The following is a 27,386-nucleotide window of genomic DNA, read 5'->3' as shown; positions in this document are numbered from 1 at the left end:
GGTGGTGAATGTGCGATACCCTCAAGCTGTGGGCAGCTACTTAGTCACCACAAGTTCGAATCAGTCACAGAATTCAGTGCCATCACCAAGAAGCCACCAGTTTTGTTGTAAATGAAAGGAGGTTGCCGTCCTATTTGTTTTTTGACTGAGCCATTTGCTTGCTCTGAATTATAAGATAGATTTGGTAATCTAAATGTGGCCAGTGTTGGATGGTTTCCATTTGAGTCGATTTAATGTAACGTTGTTCGGCTAATGTTATCTTAGGATTTTGGTGATTAGCCCTGTGGTGATGGTATTTGGTGATGAGTATTTTAATTTATTTTATAAAATCTGTATTTGGTGTCAGTGTATTGACAAAGACAATAATGCTTTGCAAACTATAACAATGCTATGCTGGACCGATTTTTTTCCTCTAGTTAGTAATAGCCTTCACATCGTATGATACTAGACTAACTGAAGCTGTCTGTTTCTCCATTATATAATTACAACGAAGGACATGTTTGCAAAAAACCTTCCCCTCAGCTAATCAAATATAAAAAATTACATGTAGAAGATAAATATCAAAAGGTCTTCTTGTTCTGAGGTCTCTGTTGTGACCTCGGAGGTACTGCAACGGTATGCTGGGCAGTTTCTAATACTGCATTGCTCACGGAGGGCCCTCGTTTACACGTATAAATTGGTCCATGCAGTCATTAGCACATTCATAGTCCAGTGTGTGTAAAACAAGAATACTTATGTCTTAGCATTAAAGAGTCTTCTAAGTAGCACTGTGTGATCACTATTGTCCAGCAGTCACAGATGCACAGTAATGCGATTGTTGCCTCATCTCTGTTTTGTGTCTCTGTTTAAGACATCATCACAAAGAGTCATTTGTATACTTGTCTCCACTGTGTGTTCTGAATCTGTCCTATAGTCACTGATCTTGTCTCTATAAGGGATCAGAGGACATAACGTAATGTTAAGAAAAGAGAAGCTTTTGTAATGTTGTTACCTCACGGTACGATGGGACGTTTGGTCTACATAGTGAGCATCTCTTTGTTCTTGCCTTCTGAAAGTGACCAGTTTTGCTTTTCATCCCTGCTGATGGGTTTCTGCTGGTTGGCCCGTCGATTTCAAAGCTCATGGTGTGAGCCACATTGATTCATTCATTTTATTGTGTACCATCACAGGGAGCCCAACGGGAGCCGTATCCTTGGTGACTTCTTCTGCTGAGCTTTAAGACACTCCCGTGAAGAAAACTCTCAGCCTCACAGGAAAGGGAGTTTGGAAGTGTAGTTTTCCTCTCGCTTAATGCTTTCTTTGCTTCTGTATTTTCCCAACAAGGCTTCCTGAGTCATCTCGCTTAGTCATGTTTCCTGGTATAAAAACCTTCTTTTCTGTCGGGCCAGCTTCAAAACATCTTCTTGGGCTCTAAAGCTGGTGAACTTGACCACTATGAATAACAGACGGGCCCATGCTGGTAACTTTAAAAACAAGGTTCAAAGTGCCTTTTCTATGTTCAGGTCAACTGTCTGACAAATTTCCAGCTTCTCTTTTGATATGCTTTCCACACATGCAGCTGTGGTCTTCTGTGATACCTTGGATTCTTACGTTATTCCATCTTGATCTTCCCTCCTGGTCACTTAGCCTAGCTTCCAGCGTACTCCAAAATTTGATTAAATTCATTTAATCTAAAATCACAAATAGCAAATAATCAAGAAATATAAATTAAACACAGAACACTGGGTCTCACCCAGGACTAGGGATAGGTATCGTTTAGGTTTTATCCGATACCGGTGCCAAACCGGTACTTTTGAAACGGTGCCGGTGCTTAAACGGTGCTGGAACCGGTGCTGGAACCGGTGCTTAAAGAATGGAGAACACAAAATTGGTCCAAAAACCTCTCATGTTCAGCTGTTTTTTGTAAAAAGATAACAATCTTAGCCTTTTCTGCAGCTATGGGGCATATATGGTATCACTCTTGGCTGGAAGCAGTGCTTAATCAATGGAAAAAACACAAACTTTGTCCAAAAACCTCTCATGTTTAGCTGTTTTCTACTTTTTCTTTGGTCATTTTAGCCTTTTTGGCCAGGGTGAAGGGAGCATCTGCCATCAAACAAGAAGACAGCCGCATGTAACTACAACGGTGTTTGCTAGTTCACCTTACATGCATTAATGTAATAACGTGGTTAGCCTACTCAACGTAAATTACACACGAACAACATTAAACTACTCACGCAGAGAAGAACGGCTGCTGCTGCATCATCATCCGTCATCATTTCTGCTACACTGGCAGGGCTACGGGCCAGGACTCTCCTCTTCGGGTTCTTGGGGATGTTGCTAACTCCGGTTCCGATAACAGGCACCACACCCGCAGTAGATGTGCTCGGTGTGAGGTTGCAGGCTGCTGAGTTTGCATCTTTTGCTGTGAAGTACAGCCAGACTTTGACCGCTTCGCTTTGGGCATTTTTAATCTGTAGCTCTGCTCTAAAAGAACGTACGTACCTGGGCCCGCCTACTACGCTCGCAAAGGTAAAATGATTGGCTGGAATCCAAAGTGTATGACATCTCAGGGAAGAAAAAAAAAGCACCGAAATGTGCGCTGCTTTTCGGTCTGGTTACTACCGTTTATGTCAGAACCGGTGCCAGATACCGGTACCCATCCCTACCCAGGACCATGACAGAGGGGGCTGTTTCTGACTTTCAGACAGCCACCAAAGATCCTGAAAGCAAAACAGAGCTACAAAAATCTTCTTGAATGCAAATTTGCTGCAAAAGATTTTGGGTCTACCTGGACATGTATGAAAAAGTATAGCAAGGCTGCAAATTCCCCAGAGCAGCAGTCAGATCATTTTTGACGGCTTTAATTCAGACAGAGATTTTGCAATCGCCTTGAATGTGCTTTATGCTGGTTTCAGTTCTTCTGATTTTAGCGAGGATATTTTGGAACTGAAAGATACTCGGCACTGATCTCAGGCCTTTCATACAGTTAATGTTAACAAGAGCCAGGGTCCTGATAACATTCGTGGGCGCCTAATTAAATATTGTGCTTAAGAACTCAATTCTATATTTCAGGTTATTTTTAATAAATCCTTGCAAATACGTAATGTGCCCTCTCTTTGGAAAAGACGCTGTCGTGGTTACACTCACTAAATCTAGTCGTCCAAAAGTTCTAAACGACTTCAGGCCTGTTGCCCTTACCTCAGTCGTGATTAAGGTTTTTGAAAAAAATCACCAGAAAAGTGATTATGGAAGAGATTGAACATCAGCTGTCACGATCAGGATCCAATGCAATTTGCATATATGCCCAATAGAGGAGTGGAAGACGAGCTTCTGACTCTACTTAATCTGAGTCTTAAACATGTAGAGAGTAAAGGGACTTCTGCAAGACTTCTGTTCATGGATTTCTCTTCTGCTTTTAATACAATACAGCCCTATATTTTAATCAAAAGACTTTTAGAACAGTTTGAAATGAGGAAAAGCCTGGTGGGCTGGGTTTTAGACTTAACTGATAGGCCACAAAGAGTGAAAATAAATGGGGTTCTGTCTGACCCAGTGTCCTCCTCGACAGGTTCTCCCCAAGGGTGCGTCTTATCGCCCTTATCGTTCATTCTCTATACAAACATGTGTCAGAGCAGATATGAAAACAGGGCCATCATTAAATATGCAGATGACTCTGTTATTGTCAGCTTACTGAAAGGGGGTGAAACTAGTCATAGTCCAGTCATTGATGACTTTGTTCAGTGGTGTGAGAAGTCTTATGTCCGATTGAACATTTCTTCCTGCTGCCGTCACTAAACATAATAAGACCTGTTTTTTGATTTGAGTCATCTTGTCTAATTACCAAATATGTGTCTGCCACATGCTATCATTTTTCTGTATAGCAAATTTACCTACGGGTATGAATAAAGTAACCTTGAATCTTGAACCTTGTATCATTAGAAGCCATAGCATACATTTTTAGTGTTATGCAGATTATACCCAACTGTATCTTTCCATGAAGCTAGATAATACACACCAGTTAGTTAAACTGCAGGAATGCCTTAAAGACAGGATACCGGGATGACCTCTAATTTCCTGATTCTAAATTAAGATAAAACTGAGGTCATTGTACTGGGATATAAAAATTTTAGAACTATTGTATCTAACCAGATTGTTACTCTTTTGTCTTTCAATGTAAAATAAATACTGTATGTAAGACTGCTTTTTTCCATTTGTGGAATATCTCTAAAATTAGAAAGATTCTGTCTCAGAGTAATGCTGAAACAATAGTTCATGCATTTATTATTTCTTAGCTGGACTACTGTAATTTATTATTATAAAGTTTTTCTAAAAACTCCCTGAAAAGCCTTCAGTTGATCCAGAATTGCTGCAGCAAGAGTACTGACAGGGACTAGAAAGAGAGAGCAGATTTCTCCTGTATTGGCTTCCCTTCATTGGCTTCCTGTTAAATCCAGAACTAAATTAAAAATCCTGCTCCTCACATACAAGGTCTTAAATAATCAGTTCCCATCTTATCATAATGACCTTATGGTACCATATCCCCCTATTAGAGCACTTTGCACAGGCACTGCAGGCTTACGTGTTGTTCTTAGAGCATTTAAAAGTAGAATGGGAGGGCGCTGTGTAAATACAACTGAATTGAATTGAATTGAACTGAACTGAAAGGCACTTCCTCCCACTCTTGCTGATTTGACCCGCACACCTAGCCATCACAGTTTGGGCCATATAAAGCTAATCCTTTACGCCTAACTATTTTTTTCTTCTTCGAACACATCAACTATGATGACAAAACGTTGACTTGCTCCCTAATACACTGTATCCCACCCACTAACAGGTACTGTGATGAAGCGATAATCAGTGTTATTCACATTTCAGTGGGTATAATGTTATGGCTGGTCAGTGTAATTATTTGATCCCCTGCTGAACTTGTAAGTTGGCTCAGTTACAAAAACATTAACAGCCTCAATTTTTAATGTAGTTGAATTTTAATGGAGAGAGACAGAATATCAGCCAAAATAACCAAAATAATTATATATCGATTTATCGATTTAAATCGTTATGGAGTGATATAAGTGTTTGATCTCCAAGCAAAACATGACTTTGTACTTGGTGCAGAAAGTGAGCGAGCTTACAAATTCAACGGGGGATTTTCCCCACTGTACAGTCTATGCTCCAGAAGTTCTGGTACATATATTTTTTAACTGGTTAAAGTCAGGCTAGCTTACACTTTTTATGCTAATCTTAGATAATCACCCGATTGCTCTTTGTACTCAGTGAATAAACCCAGCAAGAAAAGTGAGTTTCGTCCTGTTTAGATCAGCTTTGGAAAGAAAACATTTTACATATATTGTTGCAGTGACAGTTTTGCTCTTCTAAATCTTCTCATTTGTAATCTCTGCAGAACCTCAAAACCTACTGGACTCCCTTTTGGGTTCAGTGTGTGATTTGAAGAAGACAGTGTTTTAGATGCGTGGGAGGCACCAGAGAATTTGTATCCCGCTGTCAAGGGGCGAGACAGTTACCAAATTCGCACTAATGCAGCCATCTCTCATTCTGCTGAATCATTCAGAGAATTTTACCACCAACAGATCATTCCCACATTACATTTTGACTGACAGATAACAAGAGCATTGCCAAGAGAATTGGCAGTCTCTTCCGTGCTTCTTACTAGTCTGCTTTGAAATTTGCTGGACAGCTGTACCAGCGCCCAGGGGGAATTCTTTATAGCACAAAACTAGAAGATGGCACTGTTCGTCCCACTTGAGAGTTTCTTGGATGCAAGGAAAGTGTGATTAAAAAAAAACAACAACTCTGAACATGTTTATCCTCCTCAGTAATGAGAAGGAAAGAAAAACCCACGCAGAGCAAACAGAGAGGCGGAGGAAACAATGTATTTAAAGAGAAATTCAGTTATTAAGTTAAATTGAATTATATCTAAAAAGCACAAAATCACAGTGAAATGTTAGACAGACAGAAATCATAGACAACAAAGACAGAATTCCAACAATAAATTCAAATTCATCTTGAGTAAAGACTTAAAGAGAATATAGATAGTCTTCTCTGATTCAGAGGAAGCACTGTATGTGATCTACATTTTCTCACTCTTCGTCTTTTCTCCTCTCTTTTTTTTCTAGGTGGGTGTATCTGAGCTGGGTGGCCCCTGGGGGAGTCTGGTGGTATTGCTTCAACGCCTAGCTGCTACTTTAGCAACCAGCAGCAACCACAACAGCATGGAGTTAGCTCTCTTAGCTGTGAGACACCATGTAAATGATGCCATACTACATGCGCAGCTGCATGGGCCACGTATCACAGCCACAGTAAGCAAAAGAGATAATTTGATGTTGGGGATGATGCTTGGTTTGCTTTATACTGGCTACACTTATAATTGTTTAGAATATGAAATGTAGTCATGTGGATGCAAATCAACTGGGAAAAAAAAGTTTAAATATGTAATGTTAAAGTGCTTCAAACTCAAAAAAAAAAAAGAGATTGAGCATCCGGTCCCTAAGCATCGTTACACATATGCCTCAATAATAAAGTCATTTGAATTTTGGACACAGAGGAAGGAAGGCCATGGGTTTCTTTCAGCCTGGCAGTTGGAGCTTCTTAGAAAAGCCTTGTACCTAGATGGGCTAAAAACAGCCTCATTCTCTTTAGAGAATCTGGGGTTCCCTTCAGTCTGTGTGTGTGCGTGAGCATGTATGTGAGTGTGAATACAGATCCAGTGCCAGACAAAGACTGTGGTTGGCGGGACAACCGATACCCAGAATGCAGCTTGGTTCAGAGTGATGAGAAAGTTTCTGTGGCTAATCTGTAGACAAACAGACGACACACAAACACATGCATGCATGCACACACTGTTGGAGGAAGCAATAGAGTAGTCGTCCAACTTTGAGAGAACATTGTGGACTTAGTAGAGTAGATTCCTGAGAGGTAAACAAACATACACAGACATAATTGCACTGCTAATTGTGGCTGATAAGAAAATGCCCCTTCATTAAATATTTGATCAAAGTTCTTCATTCATGCGACGCATGACAGTTGTTTAAATGAAATATTGGCTACACTTAATGCTAAGGTTAAGACAACACTGATTTCCGTTCTCTTAGAGAACCTGACAACCAGTGTTAGAAAATTAAACACTAATGCAGGTGTGGGAAATGAATTTTCCCAGGGACCACATGAGTAGATGGGACAGTCGTGGAAGCTTACAACGTTAAATCTATAAGGAAATGAAATTAATATCGGCGCTTCCAAAAACGGTCCCATTTCCTCATGTAGCCCCTTAGGAAAAATTAATTGCCCATCCCCATTCTATAACTGAATAATTGGTATGGAGCTAATCTTTTGTGTATTTATTGCAATAATAACCAAAAAACTACCAACTATTAAAGGTACGGGGCATGTGGCATGCCTCCTAATGACATGAGTCAGTGGTCACAGGCTTCAACATCCTTGGTGCAATAAAGACTTAGCTGAGCACTTAGTCAAATAAGTCAAAGTTAGCTTCTCCAACTGGTAATGCCAGTTTGACTGAGCATATTGACAAGTAGTCTAATCTCTAATCTACTGCAAGGAAGAAAAAACTAGCATTGTCTCTCAGTGCATCCATTTACCAATACTAATGAACACATCTTAAACATGACACGTGGTCTAGATAAACGTGCATAATAGTCCATGTACATCATTCAGCATTCCTCTGAAAAGCAGCCCAAAGTTATCATCCAGTGTTTCCTCAGGTAGAGAAAGTGTGCGGCAGCCAGGCAGCTGGTCCTGTGATGATGGGTCCACAGTCAACTACCGTGCACACTACAACATCAGCAAACTTGGAGAGGTCGCCTGCGACTTTGCCTCCTTCAGTTGGTCCACCAGTTCATCGGCGATTGCGGCTGCAATCCCGGAGGTGAGTAACATACTGGATCTGCTGATATGCGTTGCTTATTGTTAGAGAAGATGGAAATATTTGGGGCCTGTAAAGGAGGATGGAGTAGTGTTATTTTTTTTATATTTGTCATTCACGTATTGCAGGGGAAGTATGGGCATAAGCAGAACAGAAAGCTCAGCCCTCAATCAGCTGAGAGCAGCTCTTACCAGCTGATGGCTCAGCTATTATCCTACACACATGAGGCGTTAGGTTGACAAATTTCATATATGACATGTTATTTAAGCTGCTTCTGGCTGCATATTTTACTGGATACCTCCAAGCCACTTTGTAACTAACTTTAAGTCCAACGCCTTCTTTTCACATTGTGTCTTACTTCATAAATGTTCTGACTGTTGTCACTGTTGCCTGCATTCTTTTGAATGCGTTACCATTCCTCTCTCAAACTCAGGCTTCTATATGTCACATATGCCTTGTGCTTTCCACATATGTGTGTAAAAAGGCGAGGATGTCCCAGAACATCTTTTGATTATTATGTTGCTGATGGAAATCAAGTGAAAAAAATTGTTCATTTCTTTGTGTTTGTCACAAGGTCATTCCCTCTTAAAGGTAGCAGAGGGGAGAAGAGTGGAAACCTGAAAAAAATATCAAGGTAATTGTTGTATTTATGAACTATTAAATCACCCTAAAATCAAGAAGTCAGAGGACAACCATTCGTCTCCATTGTGTTATCCTAAGTTTTCAGTGTGTTTTTTATCTAGCCTTAGTTGTGTCTGTTGCCATTAAAAGTAGTCATATTCCAAGAAATTCATGTGAAATGATTCTCTATGGCTGTATTATTACATTACATTCACATGGTAAAATCATGTAATTCACGTAATTGTTCCACATAAATGATATAGTATTTTCCTAAACTTGGAACTCTAAGAAAACGTAGTAAATGAACCCAAATATCGGATTTTTATTACACAGTCATTATCTAAAGTGAGTCTGTGTGACTTCCTTTTGTTGCCTTCGGTCTATCAGAAGGGATTTTGCAGCGAATTGGACTTGACAGTCTAAATTGAGACAAATAAAGGCATATGGTACACCGCCTCTACTCTTATTAACAACAACCCGAGCATTCAGCTGTGCACAACTCCTACTCTTTTTCAGAGAGTTTGAGGGCTCTATCCAGCGGTACCAGTGGTTTTTCACCGAGTTGCCAGAGATGCTTTGTGAAAGTGAGATGGAAGTGGAGCAGCACACGTGCTGGAGTGGCCAAGATGTCGTAGAGAGGTCTGTGTGCATTGCAATATGTTTTATTCTGTGACAGATGCTTTTTTACAACTATGATGTACCAAAAAGCAGGTAGAATTTGTCTACTTGCTTTCAGGTTACCCTGTAAAATGACCTGAGATACATTACCAGTTAACAATATAATCCTTAGGCTACAGTTCCACACAGTAACACAAATCCCTATCCTCATGAGGACACATAAGATCTTTCTCTTTGTGTTTACATACGTACCTGCGCACAAAGCTAAGTTGAAAACCAGACCAAACAGACTCAAAAGCAATCGCCAAAATGATTCTACTCTAGAAACACAAAAAGGTAGAAATGAAGGCTACAACGCTGCAACTCTGCCCATAACTGCTTATGTTACCTGTTGAAGTTCAGGCTCGGGCCACTGAACTGGGGTCTGCAGATACTCACTTTTAACATCACTGGGTTCTTTGCTAGCTTTGCGTTAGCATGCTGTATGTGGATGCTTGCAAAGAGCTGATGTTGTGTTAGCAGTGTAATGCATTTGTGTCTCTCCTTTTGAATTTCACCATTTATTCACCATTTTTACTTTATCAGTGTTGGATAAACCCAGTGACAGCTACCTCCATAGCTAGAGCCTGATTTATTGGCCGGCTGTTATTGTTGGCTGGCATCAGCATTTATAATGAAAATAAAAATCTAAGAAGAGATGGCAGAAACACCCTTCAGCCATGTTATTTTTTTTTATTAATCCTTTATTTATCCAGGTAAAAAATCTCATTGAGATTAAAAATCTCATTTCCAAGAGAGACCTGGTTATGAGTGTTGATGTTGTATCTGTTAAAATTGAATCTGTAACTTTCCTCTTGGCAGTACACATTTGAACGGCACAAAAACAAATTGATCTGTGCAGAGTCTGGAAGAGTATAAATGAGTAAATAAATAGCTGGACATAACAAATATTAGAGAAAACTGTTGCTTCTGAAAGAAAAAAAATGTTGACTAATATATTTAAATATTGGATTTTATCCTATAACTGGCTCTACTCATAGTTCTATATTCAGTTAAGATCTAGTGTGCATACTTATATATATATCAACTACACAAAACATGAATTAACTGATACAGAAATGTACTGAATGTAAGGTCAGAGATGAGATGAAAAAACAAGAGTAGATTCTGTTAATGGGACAAATTTATGTTTCTAGATGTTTGCATCGCTTGAGCCTGAGTGAAGTATAACTTTCAGGCTTTGCTGTACTTTGTCAAGCATGGACAATTCAAGGCCAATTTCTTGTTCATTTCTCCCTCCAGCAGCTGAAGTATTGCTCCTGCTGTCTGTACTGTTGCTATGGTTCAGAAGCTACAGCAACCCATGTTGCATGAATACTGAGGAGACAGAAATACTGTAGTTGGTTTCAGTTTATTCTAGCATTTACCCACCATTCAGTGTAAATTCCAGCCCAGTATGTTATCCTATCCTGTTGTATTTCACATGCAATGAGCTGAATTCTGTCATTGTTTTTGCTACCTAAAACCGACCCTTTTATGCTTCTTTCTAGCTCCACGCTTTGTTTTTTTTTTTTAATTCTTTAACTCTATTAGTTATTAATAATTACATTCTATTTATCTTACACTGGAACTTGATGCTGTGTCTCATTTCATCCACTGTCCGAAACAAGATGTTTTAGCTCCTTTCCCTAAAAAGCTCCTTTTAAGACAGAATTCTTCTGATTCGTTGTCACTGACAAACAGAAGGTTTAAGCAGTAGGTACAGTAGACAAGTTGTACAAGTACAACCACAATAGCATGCCTGAGATGACCATATTAAGCCTGTCATGTCACTATAATGCCATAGAGAGCATAGATATTTTTATTTGCAACTTTGGTCATGTTAAAAAAAAAACAAACATCCACATTCAGAGCATAATATCTATTTAAAATGTGTGTGTGTGTGTGTGTGTGTGTGTGTCTGTGTGGCTCTTATAGTTGCCAGGGCAGGGGTTGTGAAGGTTAGAGAGTTCGTTTCCAGAGTCTTTCTCATGGTGATTACTTTGGCAGCTTAAACTAGTAACAAGACAAATGGACCCACACACGCACACATGTACCAAGCACACACACGCTTAGACAAATGTGCTCCGAGACGCACATTCTTCCACACATACCGAGCAGCAAACATACCAACATGCACCCAGCAATACACACTCTCCTCCGGAGCACACTCACTTAGATGTGAGCCCGTTCTCAGCAGGGAATCTGTTCCTGTGATAGAGAAGGTTTATTTATTAAAGGTCTACCAACCATACGAAACAGGCCGTGTCGCCTTGAAGGACATCCTACACACGCTACGCTCTTTCTTTCTTCACCGTTGATGCTGCTGAAGTCAGTGATCCTCATATTTATCGGCTTTGCTTTTTCTTTTTCACTGGATATTTAAAGAAAACTGGAGCAGGAAACACTTTAAAAGGATAATAACGCTAAAAATTACATTGTTACATGTTGAGAAATCCACAAATTAGCAAGCTATTGGTGGCCTGATGTACCAGACAAAGAAAAACCATGCAAAAGCAAGTCTGCTCTCATTGTAGTCAATCACTGGTGTCGCTTAAGTTTTATGCTGGGGATCTTATTGATCTTATTTATTATAATGCCCATGATTTCAGATGCTGAATGAACATATCGAGTAAAATACCTGTCCTTACTCTGTCCTTTCTTTAACATTTTAACCTGTTGGGACATTTCCCACATCTACATTCTTTACCGGTCCATTCCAAACTAGATATCCCTGCATTCCCTCCAATTTTGTGTAAAAGGTCTTGAATTAAATATTAAAAAAATCCGCCACCATCATCAGTTAAATGATCGGTCCAGCCTGAAGTTTTACTCACTCTCATAACAGGTTTAGAAGAGATGTTGCCCTTGGCCTGTGCTGGAGCGCAGCCAGTCTGTGCTTCTCTGACCTCTTTACATCTTCTTCTCTCATTCATCCATCTATCCATCCACCCATTCTCCCATTAATTCAGCCATCCATTCATCTCTCCATCCTGCTATTCAGACCTCCATTCATCTCCTCCGCCCTCTGACCCACTTCACTTACAAATGTCTGGTGTTGGTGAAAGTGTGTGTTTGTGCATGTGTGAAAAAGATAAATGATGAGAAAGTCTGAGAGTGGATGATGGAGGAGCAGAGGGCAGATTATAGGCCCCCTTTTTTTTCATGGTTACAAGTTGGCATGACAATGAAGATGGTTACACCTACATTGTAGGGAGACTAGACTGGAGCACAAGAGTAGGTGTCGTCTGTTTTCCGGTATCCAAATCCAACTTATTTAAATATTGCAGTTAAAATATCTGTTCCTAAGTGCATCTTAAATAACTACTAAAGAAGAAGAAGAAGAAAAACAACTTTATTTAGCTGATTTTTGGGATTTTTTTTGTTTCAGCAGTGGAAGTCATGTAGCTTCTCCAGCTGTCTCCTAATCTGGTCAGAAGGCACAGCCAGGTTTATCAGATGTGGGGCGTGGGGTCTGATGCTGATGCGCTGAGAATAAATGAGAGAGCGTCAGTTTACAAATAGTCTGAAAGTCGGATACAAGTGAGAAAACAGTACCATCAGAGAAGGCCCGACGCCAAATTCTTTATAAACTAAGCATACAGGTGACAGGACCCAGCTGGCAGCACATTATCCTCCAGTGGCTCTGGGCCATCCTACCATATCCACTTACACACACTCCCCCAAAGGTGCGCCGCTCACAAGTGAGACTCTAGAACAACTAGAGTTGAATAACTTGTGCATTCAAAAAGAGCTGTATTCAGAATAGTGATCTAAACCGAATTTTTTAACTTTTATTTTCATATTTCAAAAGCATTTATGGCGTTCCACATTCATAATCAAGTCTCACAAGTATTTTCACAAGTTTTGCCAGATTCAACTCAGGACAGGGCGGAATCACTGTCATTTAGGGTCCACTTACTGAATGCATTTCATGGCGATTGTTTTAATTGGCACAGGTCGAAAAAAACTCATTTTGTGTTGTTTTGTGTTGGTCATTGTCACTTTAAGTGAAAGGCAACCCACAGCTAATAGCATACTCCACATTAAAAGTTTGCAGTGAAATGTTTGCACGTGTGCAGTACAAGCAAATGTATTTCTTTCACTCAGGCCTAATTATCTAGAATGAGTAGAAACATCACTGTGGGCACATGTGTGATGAATGTGGACCTTCTGATTGCAGTTAGATCTGTAATGGCTGATTGCCTCCAGAAGAGGGAAGCAACAGATCAGCATCTTTAGCGACCGCGCATTAACTCTGTCCTTTTCACTAAAAACCTACCACACCCGGTCTATTTATGCGTCCTGTGTTTGTGTGTGTGTGTTCAAATGTCCACCTCTAATTTACATCACCCCTTAATGTTTTATGAAGACATGTAACAGTCCAAGACAGAAATGTCCTGAACCCTGAGGTAGAAAGTAGAGAACTTATTTTTTTCCCAGGACCAGTCTAAACCACACCGTACTTTCATCTGGCACAAGAAATACAGGTTTATCCCTCAGGTGTGGGTACAGTGTGTTACTTTGTCTAGCCTATGTATGCATGTTATAAGTGTGTGTGTGTGTGGAGTGGGGTTGAATGGGCTAATTAAATGTCTCCACAGGAATGCAGCTAGATTTACAACTGAGGTTGCGACGCCTATAATTGCACTCCTCCCTCAGATCAGATCACCATTTCAGGTGTTATAATTTTGTGTGTGTGTGCGATCCTTTAACGCTGCAGGGAGGCACCTTAAGAAATGAGCGCTATGCATGTCACTGTTAGCAACCTCGCAGTAACTAAGGGCAGCGGCAGAGGAGCGTTGTCATCGTGCTGCTGGTGATTTATGTGTGTCGTTCTCCAGATCTCATTAAGTGTCACTCACAGTCACACCTCTATGTGTTGTCTACACGCCACAGTTCCTGCAATACTATCATCAGGCGCCGAATAAGCAGCACAGCCGGGACATCTGTAATCTGGGCCAATAGCAATGACAGCTTCCAATACATTCAGCAGGACAGCTGGTATTAGACATGAGAAAATGTTTCAGATGTGCAGATGCTGTGGACACTTTTATCTCCAGTTGAAAAGGATGTGTATGATTGCCAGATGGTAAATCTTTGCTGCGATTTCAGCAACCTTTGCACAGTTGCATGTGTAATCTCCTCAGAAAAACAGGGAGAGATGCAGTACTGTCAACAAAAATGAGTTTTTAAAGGTAGAATAGGTCATTTTTATTGTTATTTAATAGGAAATTATTGTATTAATAAAGATATATTGATTTGTGCGTAATTATATCTTCCAACAAACTTCCAACAAGTGTAGAAATACACTGGAGTGGGCACTGGTTTGCGGAGGCGGCCATGTTCCCTCGCCACCATGAAAACAGTGGCCTAGTGGACATTCAGCTTTTCTCATTATGTGTTTCTCCTCCTTCTCCTCCCTCATTTCCGCCTCATCTTCTGTTTCTTCACCCCAAGCCTCATCTCCTGAACTACAGTCAGACCTCAAACAGTTTCACTACATTCTCACATTGTATCGTCACAGTCCATATAATGTTAGATCGACTTCAACGTGGCTAACACCAGCTAACAACGGCAAACACAGCAGTGTTTAGGGCCAGAGGATTTCAGGATATCCTCAATAGCTGACCCCAGTATCACAATCATCAGACAGAAGCGAGCTTCACTGACTCATCAACTCATACTGAAGCTTCAAGGTTTAAACCCCAGTGCGTTGAGAGATGCTCTTTTGCATAGCTTGATTGTCATGATGGGTTATTTGAGCTGCTGTTGCCTTCCTGTTAGCTCAAAGCAGTATCAAATTTGTTTTGTTTCTTATCAAGAAACTGCGGCTCATTGTATATCTTTTCATCTTCCGACCATGCTCTGTAAACCCCTGAGATGGTTATGTGGGAAAATTCCAGTAGCTCAAATCAGCCTGTCTGCAACCAACAATCACGCCATATCCAAATCCCTCCTCTTCCCCATTTATTTGCTTAGTTTGAACTTCAGTAAGTCGTATTAACCATGTTTATATGTCTAAATACACTGAACGTTTGTGTTAACTAGCAGTTGAACAGGTGTACCTAATAAAGTGGCCAGTGAGAGCATATTTTTGTGTGTTTGGCTTTTTGCAGGCTGTAGTAATTTTACTAAAAGCTATGCATATAAACACGGCAAAATCCATCACGGTCTCAGTGTCCACATAGAGATATATTACATTTATTTGCATATTAATATGGAGAAGGTCACAGAATGTAAAACCTCTAATATCTGACTCTCTGAGAAATTTACATTTAAATATCCAATAGAAACACTCGTCTGCAACAAAAGTATGTCTGTCTACAAAGAAACACTTCTTCTGTGACTTGGAGGAAAAGTACTGTTGTTCATTATCTGGATACAATTTACAGACATGTAAATCTTTTTATCCCTATGTCTTATAGTTAGTGTACTCGTGCACTGATACCTAATAATGTTCATATCCACGCCTGCTTAGTCCTTTTGTGCTTGTTCTATTTATATTAATTTACTTGTTTTTCGTGGCGGTAAAAGAAAGTATAGATTCAGTCAGCCTTGTATATATAAAGGTCAAATCAGCTGTCTGCCAGTCTTGGCTGCATTGTTTCAAATGATGTCAGGTATGTTCCCAGCTAGATCAAGATAAAAGGAAACATGAAATATGCCAGCAGTATGTGTGAGGTGTTGACACTAACAAATTCACTGGATGTGCGCTGTGGACACTAATCCCTAAACTCTTTGCTGGAGTCTGTGGAATCTTGGGATTTTCCCCTTAGGGGAAGGTCTGTGGTTTTTAATTGAGCTTTTATTTCTTGTTTTGCTTTCTTGTTCATCACCCTTTTTCATTATTGCCCTTCGCTTCTTGCTCTTTCATGCTGTTTTTTGCTGCCTTTGATTTTGTTGCCTTTTATTACACATCTTCATGTAGATGTACGTCAATATCCTGTTCATATTACATGTAGTCCATTATCTTGTTTTTATTACTTCATTCTGTTGTGGGCACAGTACATGTGCTCTCATATCCTGCTTGTGTTAGCAACACACTCTCATACCAGTCATGCAGCTAAAAAACTACAGAATCTAATGCTTTGAATGTACAGAGGATTAGGCAGCATGCATCTTATGATCTCTTGTTGTTCATTGGCAATCAATGTTCCCAGTTCCCATGGTGACGGTGTTTGAAATGTTTCTTTTGTTTATGTAGCAATACAGAAAAAGATATGGTCCGTATCATGTGATGAGATTAATGGATGAGCCACCTAATTTAAGTATAACCCAAACTGTCTTCATTTATAAAGCTTGACCATTTTGTTTTATCCTGCAGAGATCATCGGATTTGGGAACATTTTTCGTTAAAGGTACAGTCAGTTGAGTTTGAGTTTATTTTGTAGACAAAAATAATATTGCACTCATTTATTATAATTAATTAATTATTTGTTCCAAGAAACAGATACATTCTCAAATTACACAGGAGTAGGCACCAATTTGCAGAAGCTGCCATGTTTCCTTTGTATCTTAAACACAGTGGTCAAGATTGACAACATCGTTGTGCCTAATAGCATTTTATTTATGTGGCTAGAGAGCAGCGTACATAGCAGAAGAGAAGGGGTGTTTGTAAGTCGTGGAGGCAAATTTTAATTTGTGCCTGCACTTTCAGACTGGAGATATGAAGCATCATAGCTATATTTTGCCATCTGATTATGGGTCCCTTTTCACTAAAGAAATGAAAACACAGAAGAAAGCAACAACATGACTGGCATTTGAATATAATCTCATCCTCTTCCTTCTCACCTCAAGCCTCAACTCCTGAACTGAGGTCAGAGCTCTAAAATATGAAGTTTGCATAAACATGCTCATTTATTCCCAGTATTTTTGCAGATTAGATATGCGACCCTCCGCTTCCAGACGGCTAACAACAAGCCGGCTAAATGAAAGCAATGACTGGTTAGCTAACACTATGCTAGCTAATGTTAGACTCGAGTGTTTGTTTCATCTGATAAACAGTTTGATTGTCTTGCATTTTATCAGACTTTATTCACTAAGTGTTTGAATAACATTAGATGCAATTCACAGAAAGTTTCCCTAACACCTGCTAGCAGCTAACAGTGGCAAAAACAACACTGATAACTGACTTAAAAGTTCAGGATATCCTCAGCAGCTCAAATTAGTAACTCATATCTGACTCTTTATGCAAAGTTTTACAGCTACCTCCAGAGTAAATAGACATGGGCACATATTGACAGCTGAGGTAAACAGCAGACTGACAGAAAACAGAACTGCAATCTACTGACATCTAGTGGTGACATTTTACATGCTGTACCTTCATTGCAGCAGTAGTCATGCACAAACAGCTTAAGGCCAGTCAGCTAAGATTCTGTTGCAATATTTTCATCAGCGATTATTTTAGTGCAACACATGTCTTTAACAACACATAAGCATGAGAGATGAAAGACTCAATAATATAGAAAGTTTACAAGTGCAGAGCCATGAAGCAGTTAACAAGAGCCGCACATGAAAAAAAAAAGTCCCTCTAGTATGTTTACTAAATGCTGCACATTTTTCTTTTCCTGTAGCAACTCTGCTTGCTTTTACGGTGCTGTTTTTCCCCTGACACTTTTATAATGCATCCTATGAAACATAAAAGCAAAACCTGTAATAATATTTTTTAACCATACCAGTTTAAAGCTAATGAAAACATCAGCAGTATAATATTTAATTAATTCTCTTGGCTTCGGTTTCTATTGATGCTGTATTCTTTTCCCCTACTTCACAGGAAGTTTGCCTCTCCGTTGACCTGATTTTCCCGTGGGGATCTGTAGTCTCATGCTTTATTAGCAAAGCATGCAGTTTGATCTTTTGATGTGATATGTGTTTGGCTGCCTATTTAATGTGAACTTGCATGAAGATGGTTTGGAACATCTTCTCTCACAGGGACAGTTGATAAGCATTTTTGTGACATCAGTTACTGTAGCTAGTTCAAGTCAGGTGTAATGAATCCAGGCACAGATTTAGAACTTACTTAGTAAGGCCTCAGGACATGAACGCTTACGAGCATCAAAACTTGATCTGTGTGAGAACACAACAACAATCTGAGAAACTTAATTAAAGGCCACACTGTGTTAAGTTTCACATGGGATTTTATCCCAGACCAGCAGAGTAAGCATGGCTCCAGAAGAAGAGGTCTTCACCACCGCACCATCTCTTGGCATCACTCAAATCAATTCAGATTCATCCACCATGTCTCTGCTCCTTGGTTCCCACAATCCTGTTCCCTCGTTGCCATAGCCAGAGTGTGTTTGTGCTTTTGAGGGTGTGGACTCGGTGGTTACTGAGTTGGTGGTTGATTGTATTAGCTAGCAAGCTGGTTTGGAACATGGAAAAATGTGACTCATGAACTTTTGTTTCTTCTTTTTTGCTCTTCTCCCACTTCATCTTCGTTTTGATCCACCCACCAGACAAAATGATGTGATCCTTGCTTACAGCCTGTTATTGAAAAAAGCTATCAGTATGCAAGATGATCAAAGATGGCACTCGTTGCATGGAATAAATTGTAATACTAAATTTACTTTGATTGCATCATTTAAAAACATGCAGAGTTACTCAGCTCTAAAGTAAAGTAATATCCTTTCAAATGATTTTAACACTTGATTCTTGTGTCTTAATTCAGCGCTTCTATAGTGGGTACCTCTGTAATATGTTGATATGTAAATGTATGATGCATATATACACACAATTATCAAAGAACTAAAATATCTTAAAAGTATATTAAATTATACAAAAAACATCTTTGTAAATTGAATTTCAGTTTCCTGTGTGTGGGAAAATGTGATTTCTAAAGATGAATCATTTTACAACCTTGCTGAAAACCACTAATAGCAATTACTGTAAGCAGTCCATCTGTTTTCAATGAAATATCCCTGGGAAAAAAAGTAAAGAAATAAGATTAATCTGCATAAAGATGAGCTCATATCACAAGTTAGTGGTGACTTTTCTTTTTGCAAAGGGTATGTATGTGTCTGTGTACTTGTAATACTTCTTCGCAGAGGTGCAAAAGACAGATTATTAACATATAAGCTCAAAACTTGGTTTAATGTTAAGGCTAGGGTTAGATCTGGATTATGGGCAAGTAGTGATTATGGAGGGGTCAGGATAAGACTCCACTAAACCAGCGTGAGTAAATGTAATATCCTCTGAAGTAATGGAAATATGACCGTGTGTATGTGTGTCTATGAATCCAGTGCACTCTGACTAAACACACGAGTATAGTGAATGGAGAGAACTGGGACAGGAGAACAACACTCACACAGAGACAAACTGGGACAGGAAGTACTGCATATCTTTCTCATGTTCTGCCTTTCTGTAGTTATGCAGGTCGTGTGGTTGGCAACACTTTAAAAGCCCAGAGGGAGAATCCCGAGCTGACTGTGCGCAATACGGATCCTGTCCTGAAGGGCGCAAAACAGAGGCTGGAACAGCTAACACAGGTAAATGCTCGACCCAGTGTTCTCCCAGTTTGTTACTCCCAACAAAGGCTGTCTTATAAAGTGTTACCCAAATTCTTATGTTAAGATGGATGATACTGAGATTTTTCCCACCCTAACAACAACTGTTATATACCTATGTGGTATGTGACTTTTGTTGCCATGATGCCAGGTCTCTCTTGGAAATGAGATTTTTAATCTCAATGAGATTTTTTACCTGGATAAATAAAGGATTAATAATAAAAACAAAACTGTTGTCCAAACCGTCTTGTAATTATAGAATAAGCTATAGTCCCAATGTTGATATATTATGAGTTGGTGGCCTTTCTTCTAATGCTGCAATCAATATTCACTCTGAAATATGCAATCGAGAGAAGAAGAAACCTTAGATTTGGGGGCTTTCCTTCATCTTTTAAGGACACTATGATGAAACAAACTTTCATACTTCAAAAGGATTTTTTGAAGTATGAAAGTATTTGCTTATGAGTGGTTTTCTTGTTTTCTTGGATGATTTCACATCTACTGAACATTAATATACCCTGCGCTAACCTTGGCAGTGACACCCTATGGTTGCCATTCTGCGGGAGTGATGATGATGATGGCTCCAGTTTTTTTTTTATGTGTGTGTCTGTGTTTGTGTGTGTGTTGCGGGGGTGGAGGGGTGCCCTTAAGTTCATCTGGCCTTCAATTATGAGCTACCACCTTCTGTGTGAAGTGCTGCTTAATCCAATAAAGTTAAATGTCAGCACTTGAAACACAGGTAGATAATAACACTCAATAATAAATTAATTAATTCAACAATTAAACTGGAATTTATGCAGGACTTTCAAGGCTGTACTCAGTATGGTAATATGGAGATATGATTTGTGTGAATGATTCATAAAATCATACGATTCCGTAGAATGATATATGAAATGTATTCATTATCATGATTCATTATTATCTGTGTGGACGATGTGGCTTTGGACCCTTCTGGATTGAGGGAGACAGCCTGATACATCATACAACTCATACTGGCAACATAATTTGGTTTGCTGGTCATTCACTCATCAATTCAAATCAGTTTTATTCATATTGCGCCAAATAGTCACCTCACTGTGCTTTATAATGTAAGTTAAAAACCCTACAATAGTAGAGGAAAAAACAAACAATCAGAAAACCCTTTATGAGCAAGATCTTGGTACAGTGGGAAGGAAAAACTCGCTTTTAACAGGAAGAAAGAAGTAGAAGCAAGAACTGTAACAACCTAATCTTTTGTTCTTTAGATCTCGAGTAAATCTAAAAAAGGATACACACGCACTTTAATAAAGTAAAATAAAAACAGGGCTATGTAATATAACGAAACTGTAAGTTTAGGGTTTTTGTAAACTTAGTAAATGTTACTCAGACAGGTGGAAACAGCTGATTTCTTTTAAATTGGTAAATCTATTTTTAGTGGTGAGTTTTGTCCAGCAGCAACAATTTGGACTCAAAATAAACAGTATCCGTCCTCACAGGCGTCGCGTTGTTTTAAATTCTTAGTCAAGAACTTTTATGGTGTTTGTTCAACTTTATTGTTTAGTCTAGTTGAATCTGAGTTTTGCAATCCTGCGCTTGGGTTTAACTCTTGAGTTTTCTTAATGCCAGCTGTTAGTTCCCCTGCTGCCACCCTGTTTGTTCCTCCTTCTCTCTCATTTCTCTGTTGATGTCATCATCACCCTTTGTTCACTAGCTTGACATCGTGCTAAGTGTTAGTATTAGGTCTCTCACTCATTTCCTATTTTCCTTTGAGTGTTGGTTTTCCTTCATGAATAGTTCGCTTTACTTCCTGCTTTGCCTGTGTTGATAATCTGTACCCGTGTCTCATTTCCTCTCCGCTCTCTAACCCTAAATTAGCCTTCTGTGCTCACCTGTGCACATTCATGCTCTTTAGACCTGATTGGACTTCATGTTCTTTGGATTACAATTTCTATTGGACTATTTGTATTTTTCTTTGATCAGTCACAATAAAGGCTCACATTTTGTTTAGTATTCAGTCTGCACTTCCCTGTAGTGTCCTCCCCTCTACAATCCACACATCACTGGTAAACAGTAATGACTGGACATGTCACCCCGCCCAGCAGTGTGGCCCACTGATTTGTTTTTAATCATTTTTAAAGGAAGCTGGTTATCCAGTGGTGGCTGCTCAAGTTAAATATGGCCCCAGTTTTACACAGTTACACAGTTACTTCTTCTTGTAGGTGTTTACAGACAGCACATGTGGACCACAGAGATTATGAAGTTTGTTTGTGTTTTTAGATGGGTGTGGAGGCTATTGAAAAGAACTATCCTGTCGGCAACACACATTTATAAAATATATTACAGAAACTAAACAGTACCCCCTAGAACTGTCATAAAAACAGAAGTTATGTCTTCCTAGCAACAGCCACTCCTTTTAAAGAAAGCCTGTTAACCTCTGGTTTATGTAATGTTGGTGAGGGTAAAGGAAAATTAATCGGATGGGACATGCTAAGGCCTAGTTTTCTTTTCCTTCCTTTTTTTTTTTTTTGCTGTTCTGTGCTTTGTCTAATTTCACTGGTGACTCCATTAATCATGCTGCATTTACATGGAGAAAATGCCAAGTCAGCACCGCCCCGTACTCCCCCCCACACACACACCTACACAAACATGCACTACACATGCACCATGTATTCATTTATGGATGCGAGTTCCTTCTTACGCTCATTAATTCAGTCTAACTTGTATACTCTTGGTCATCTGTGATTTAAAGACTATTCGAGCTTTTTGCCGATCTTCAGATGTAATTCAGACGAACAGATCAATGTGTTTGGATACGCGGCCTCTGGATCGATCGTAGTAATGCTATACAGGTCACGACATGAACCGAAGGGAAAGGTCTGATATTTTCCATTCTGAGGTGCTGTGTGGTCTTTCCATCTTTCTGATAAATTGCAGGATGCAAGCCTCTGCACACATACAAACAAACTAAGTGTAATTTGAACCTGTTGAGAGTCGCCTTTGCAAACCCACATCCTGGGCTTTGTTTCTTTGAAACTAGGTGCTCCGGTGGCTTCTCTGTGGGTGAAGCCATTCATCTGAGGCACAGCCGTTAATGCATACCATTTATTAATTATTATTCATGCCTGTCATGTGTGCCATTTACACGCTCTGACCACAAGGATGAGAGCAGAGGGAAAATATGAGACAGGACACAGAAGCGTCCCTGGAATTTTAATCATTTCTCCGACCGGGTTTTGAAGGTCTGTCTTTCTTTATGCGTTTTCCTTGGTGTCTTCTTATCTGTCACTGTCCCAATTTGTATTGTGTGCTAAGCAGACCTTTGGTGCAGTAGCTTGTTTTTCACACAAGCTTTGCTGTCTAATGGGATTTTATTAACGCAACCACGTGTTTATACTCACAATTAAAACTTGTAGGTACATGCACAGCCAGTCAAGATGACATGAATCAACCCTTTGTGTTAAAAAGGGGAAGGGCTCTCATCTTTTGATTACATGGCAGCTGAAGATGGGCAAGGAAGGAGTTCTTCTCTTGTAAACTGATCATTTGTCAGCATGTGATAGGATCATTTACACCCAGTAAGAGCTTTAAATTATACCAATTTTATTGTGGAGACTAGACTTTGTGTCTCAACGCAACAGTCTTGTAAATCGTAGTTTCACTTTCCTGTATTTAGCTGACAGGAGTGTCTGCTGCTGCTGTTCTGTTTCAAGGTTTGACATGTTGTGCACTGAGAGCTGCTCTTCTGCATACCTTGGTTGTAATGAGTGGTCATTTGCTTTACTGTTGCCTTCAGTTCAAAGGAGTCTGCCCATTCTCCTCTGACCTCTGGCATCAACGAGACATTTTCTCCCAGAGAACTGCTGCTCACTGGATATTTTCTCGTTTTTAAGACCATTTTAATCCAAGCAAATCAACAGTTTCTGAAAAACTCCAATCAGCCTGGCACTAACAACGATGCCACCTTTAAAGTCACTTAAATTACCCAGTATACAAAAGTTCATCACCTCAGCCACTACCAGTTTAAGTTTGTCTCCAGTCATTAATTACACTGGACAGACCGTTCTGGAGTTGCCACACTTGAATAATTTTATTTGTTGGCTCTGTTGGTTTCACAGAGGAGTTTCAGTGCCACATGGCCCAAATCCTGTTTAAATTTCAGACTTTCCACATGACTAAGAAAACAGTCCTGGTGGAAACAGTGCTGTAATGTATTTTTGTCCTCCCTCAGCACTCATTTGCAGTCCAGTGACATGATGGTGAATCACCGTACAGAGCCTAGTCTGTTTCTGTGTCCCCTCGGACATGCTGTCATATAATAACCTTGCTTCCCCTTGGTTCCGTGGCTGCTACACGCCTACTCTATGGTGGAGGCCAGATGTCCCTCCGTTTGCATCCCACATTCTTCTGCCCCACAAGGAAACTCCACAAGGACTAACAGGCACCCTTGCTTGTTAATCAAATAAAGTGATCGATGATGCCTGCTTATTTTAAACATTTTTCCTTGATCCATACACAAGGATAGGTGCACTGTTTTCATTGTTATACTTATATAGTGCGTTTTTACTCTCCCGGAGGCGCTGTATACAACATGCTGCATTCACACAAGCACTTCTAAACTCAAGTACAAACTAATAAACATTCACACTCCGATAAACGCATCGGAGAGCAACCTTGGCGTTAGTATCTTGCCCAAGGACATTTGGTATGCAGCCTGGGGAAGCCAAGGATCGAACCACCAACCTTCCAATCAGTAGATGATTTGCTCTACCACCTGAGCCACAGCCACCCCGCAATGCTGTTTGCCTACTTAATATCTTCCGCTTGTGAATCAAAACAGACACCTTATGCTTATGTGCTAAAGGGATTATATTTGGTAGGCAGAGTTAAGTCATCTTTAAATACGAGAGAGTCAGACAGATTTTGTCTGTGTATAAACAAGCAGCTGAGACAGGGAAAATCAGTTACAGCTCTCACTCTGCAGGACAGCAAATTTAAAATTATCATAAAATTTCAGACTGACTGTCCATTTAGTTGTTCAGACAGTTTTCAATGTAGTACAATAATATAAATCATTCAACTTAATTCTATTTTAATAGCACCCGATAGCAACAACAGTCGCCTCAAGGAGCTTTATATTGCAGCGTAAAGACTCTACAATAATACAAAGAAAACAGCAACAATCAAAGAACCCCCTGTTAGCAAGCACTTGGTGACAGTGGGAAGGAAAAACAGACATGTGTTGTGATTGGCTGGTGGTGAGGGAGACGGGATAAAAGGCACACTGTGGAAGACAGACAGAAATAAATAATAACTGAATTATTTAATAACAGATTAGATGCAAATTTGAATATAAACACATAGTGAGTAAAAAGAAAAGGTGAGTGAAGAAGAAATAGTTAATGCACCATGTGAAGCCCCCAGCAGTATAGGCCTATTGATGTGTAACTAAGGGAGGTCACCTGATCCAGCCTTAACTGAAGGTTTTAAGACTAATCTTAAAAGCAAGGGGAGGGTCTGCCTCAAATCCTAACTGGGAGCTGGTTCCAGTTTGGAGAGGGGCCTGAAGGCTGAAGACTTTTCTTCTCATTTTACTTTTAACAACCATAGAAACCACTGGTAACATGATGAACTCTCTCCTCTTCACCGCTTGGAGGTGTGGTATGGATATGATCCTGAAGCTTGAGTGCTCTACCAGAGGTTCTGCACAGTATCTCAGCTGGTGCTTGGACTGTGCTCTTCTGGACCAATTCTGCTGATGTTGTGCCTGCAATCTGCTGGAGCCACAATTTTAGTTTTGGCCCCTTGTACTTCTCTGTTTTCTTGTGCTCCTTCTTCCTGATGTAGCTGTCTGCTGAGATTGCCATATATATCATGTATGTTTTATTTTTTCCTTTGTTTTAACAAAATGTGAACTGTTATTTATAAATCTGGTAATCATATTTTACTTTACTTTACTTTATTCATATAGCACTCTTTACAGGGTAACAACCCCAAATGCTTCACAATAATATAAAACAGATATACATAAAACAGCACAATCAAGCATACAGCACAAATCTAGGTAAAAGCCAGTCTAAATAAATGAGTCTTAAGCTCCTGTTTAAAAGAATAAATGCAATCAAGGCAACATAATGATGGAGGCAAAGCATTCCACAACCTGTGGGCCACTGCTCTAAAAGATCTATCTCCTCTGGTCTTAAAATGTGTTCGTGGGACAAATTTTAAGACCAAAGCAGATAGATCTTACCACCACTGAAGCTAAATCCAGTATTGCATTTAAAAAGTAATCAAATAGCAGGCGTGAAGACATGAATAGAGGCATGAAGCTTTTATCTGGCATCACAATTATGCCACGGCATCGGCACTGATCTAAATAAGCAGTGGAGAGTGGGATTCTTGTTGTCATACCATGACTTGAATAAAGTTTTCATGTGTACTTTGACCTGTGTTTTTGTCTACATGTTCCTTGTTTTCTAGTCTTTCTTTCGATGTGTGTTTATACATACATGTCATTCCATTATAAAAATCAGTCACTGTCTTCCATGTGACCCCCTGAAAATTGGATTATTCTCGATTATAGTATACATTACAAACTGCTACCCCTCAATTCTTCAGACTTTGCTTCCAAGGAAGGTTTTTCAAAGACTTTCTTGTATCATTAGGTACTTTGTTACTAGCAGCCTGTCACAAAACACATAATTTGTTCCAATTTCTTTAGCTTAAGTTATGAAAAAAGACAACATAGTTTGAAAAACATAAAAAATGTTTTTCTATCAGTAAGGTTATCAAATAAAATCAGAAAAAAATCTTGTCACAATACAGAACAAAATTTGAATCAATCCAAGTGTCTTGCAAATGTATGTGTAATATCTGTGGACATATGTGTGTGTGCGCTTTCATTTAGGAGCTATTAGTGGAGCTGGGCTGGGCGAGCAAAGTGAGAGGAAGGGTTGAGGAAGAGGAGGGAGGGAGCGCCCACACGGAGGGAGGCAGCGGAGACGACTGTGATGATGAAGATGGCTGTGAAGCATCTGGTGAGGAGAGCGGTGAGTCACACACAAACACATAGGCGAGCGCGCAGAAAGAGAGGAACAAACATTAGCAAACATACACCCACACATATACGCAAATGAGTTGGTGCACGCTTGCAATCTTGTCTTTAGCTTCTGTAGCTCTGGGGTTTCCGGCACACATGCTTGCACACACGCACGCATGCACACACACGCACACACACACACACACACAAATAATAAATAAAAGACAATGTGCTCATGGTTTATTGGTATTAGTATGGTAGAGATTTAAAATACTGCAGCCTCCACATATCGTGTGCCAGCCGGGAAATGCCCAGAGGGAGGGATAGTACTGAGAGATGGATTCAACTGTCCTCCCTCCTCTCTTGCTCTCTCTGCTCTTCTCTCACTTTTTCCATCTCACTTTCTGCTGGTCTCTGCAGTTTACTTGCTCCTCTGCCGTGATAAAGGATGCACTAACAACCGGGTCATGCCAAAAACAGAAATGGGGGGCGGAAAAGAAATGTAATTTTCGTCATTTATCTCTTGACTTATTCATCGTGCATATGCTTATACATAATACATGGGTGTCACAGGGAGAACTGGGACCCGTAGGAACGTTGAGACAATTCCACAGAGTGGATGAAGTCCAAATTTACTTTCATTTTAATTGCTAATTTCAATGAGGATGCTCTGGGTTGAGGGTACTGGCCAAATGTAATGTTTTCT

The 27,386-nt window shown here is 39.8% G+C and overlaps 1 protein-coding gene across 2 annotated transcripts in view; it reads left to right on the top strand.

Annotated features, from left to right (window-relative positions):
- gpc5b (glypican 5b) overlaps nucleotides 1-27,386 on the top strand; it is a 54,428-nt gene that overhangs the window by 9,264 nt on the left and 17,778 nt on the right. The window contains exons 4-9 of one of the 2 annotated variants that reach the window (XM_040031507.1): nucleotides 6,117-6,299; nucleotides 7,722-7,885; nucleotides 8,457-8,516; nucleotides 9,020-9,142; nucleotides 19,527-19,647; nucleotides 26,549-26,678. In XM_040031507.1, coding sequence (XP_039887441.1) covers nucleotides 6,117-6,299; nucleotides 7,722-7,885; nucleotides 8,457-8,516; nucleotides 9,020-9,142; nucleotides 19,527-19,647; nucleotides 26,549-26,678 — 781 coding nt within the window. Of the gene's footprint in view, nucleotides 1-6,116; nucleotides 6,300-7,721; nucleotides 7,886-8,456; nucleotides 8,517-9,019; nucleotides 9,143-19,526; nucleotides 19,648-26,548; nucleotides 26,691-27,386 lie in introns of both variants that reach the window. The other variant, XM_040031506.1, reaches the window with a different exon arrangement.

Source organism: Simochromis diagramma, unplaced genomic scaffold (assembly GCF_900408965.1).
Source record: "Simochromis diagramma unplaced genomic scaffold, fSimDia1.1 OVJJ01000284.1, whole genome shotgun sequence".
In the NCBI taxonomy this organism is placed as follows: domain Eukaryota; kingdom Metazoa; phylum Chordata; class Actinopteri; order Cichliformes; family Cichlidae; genus Simochromis; species Simochromis diagramma.
This window is presented reverse-complemented; position numbering and strand designations above follow the sequence as displayed.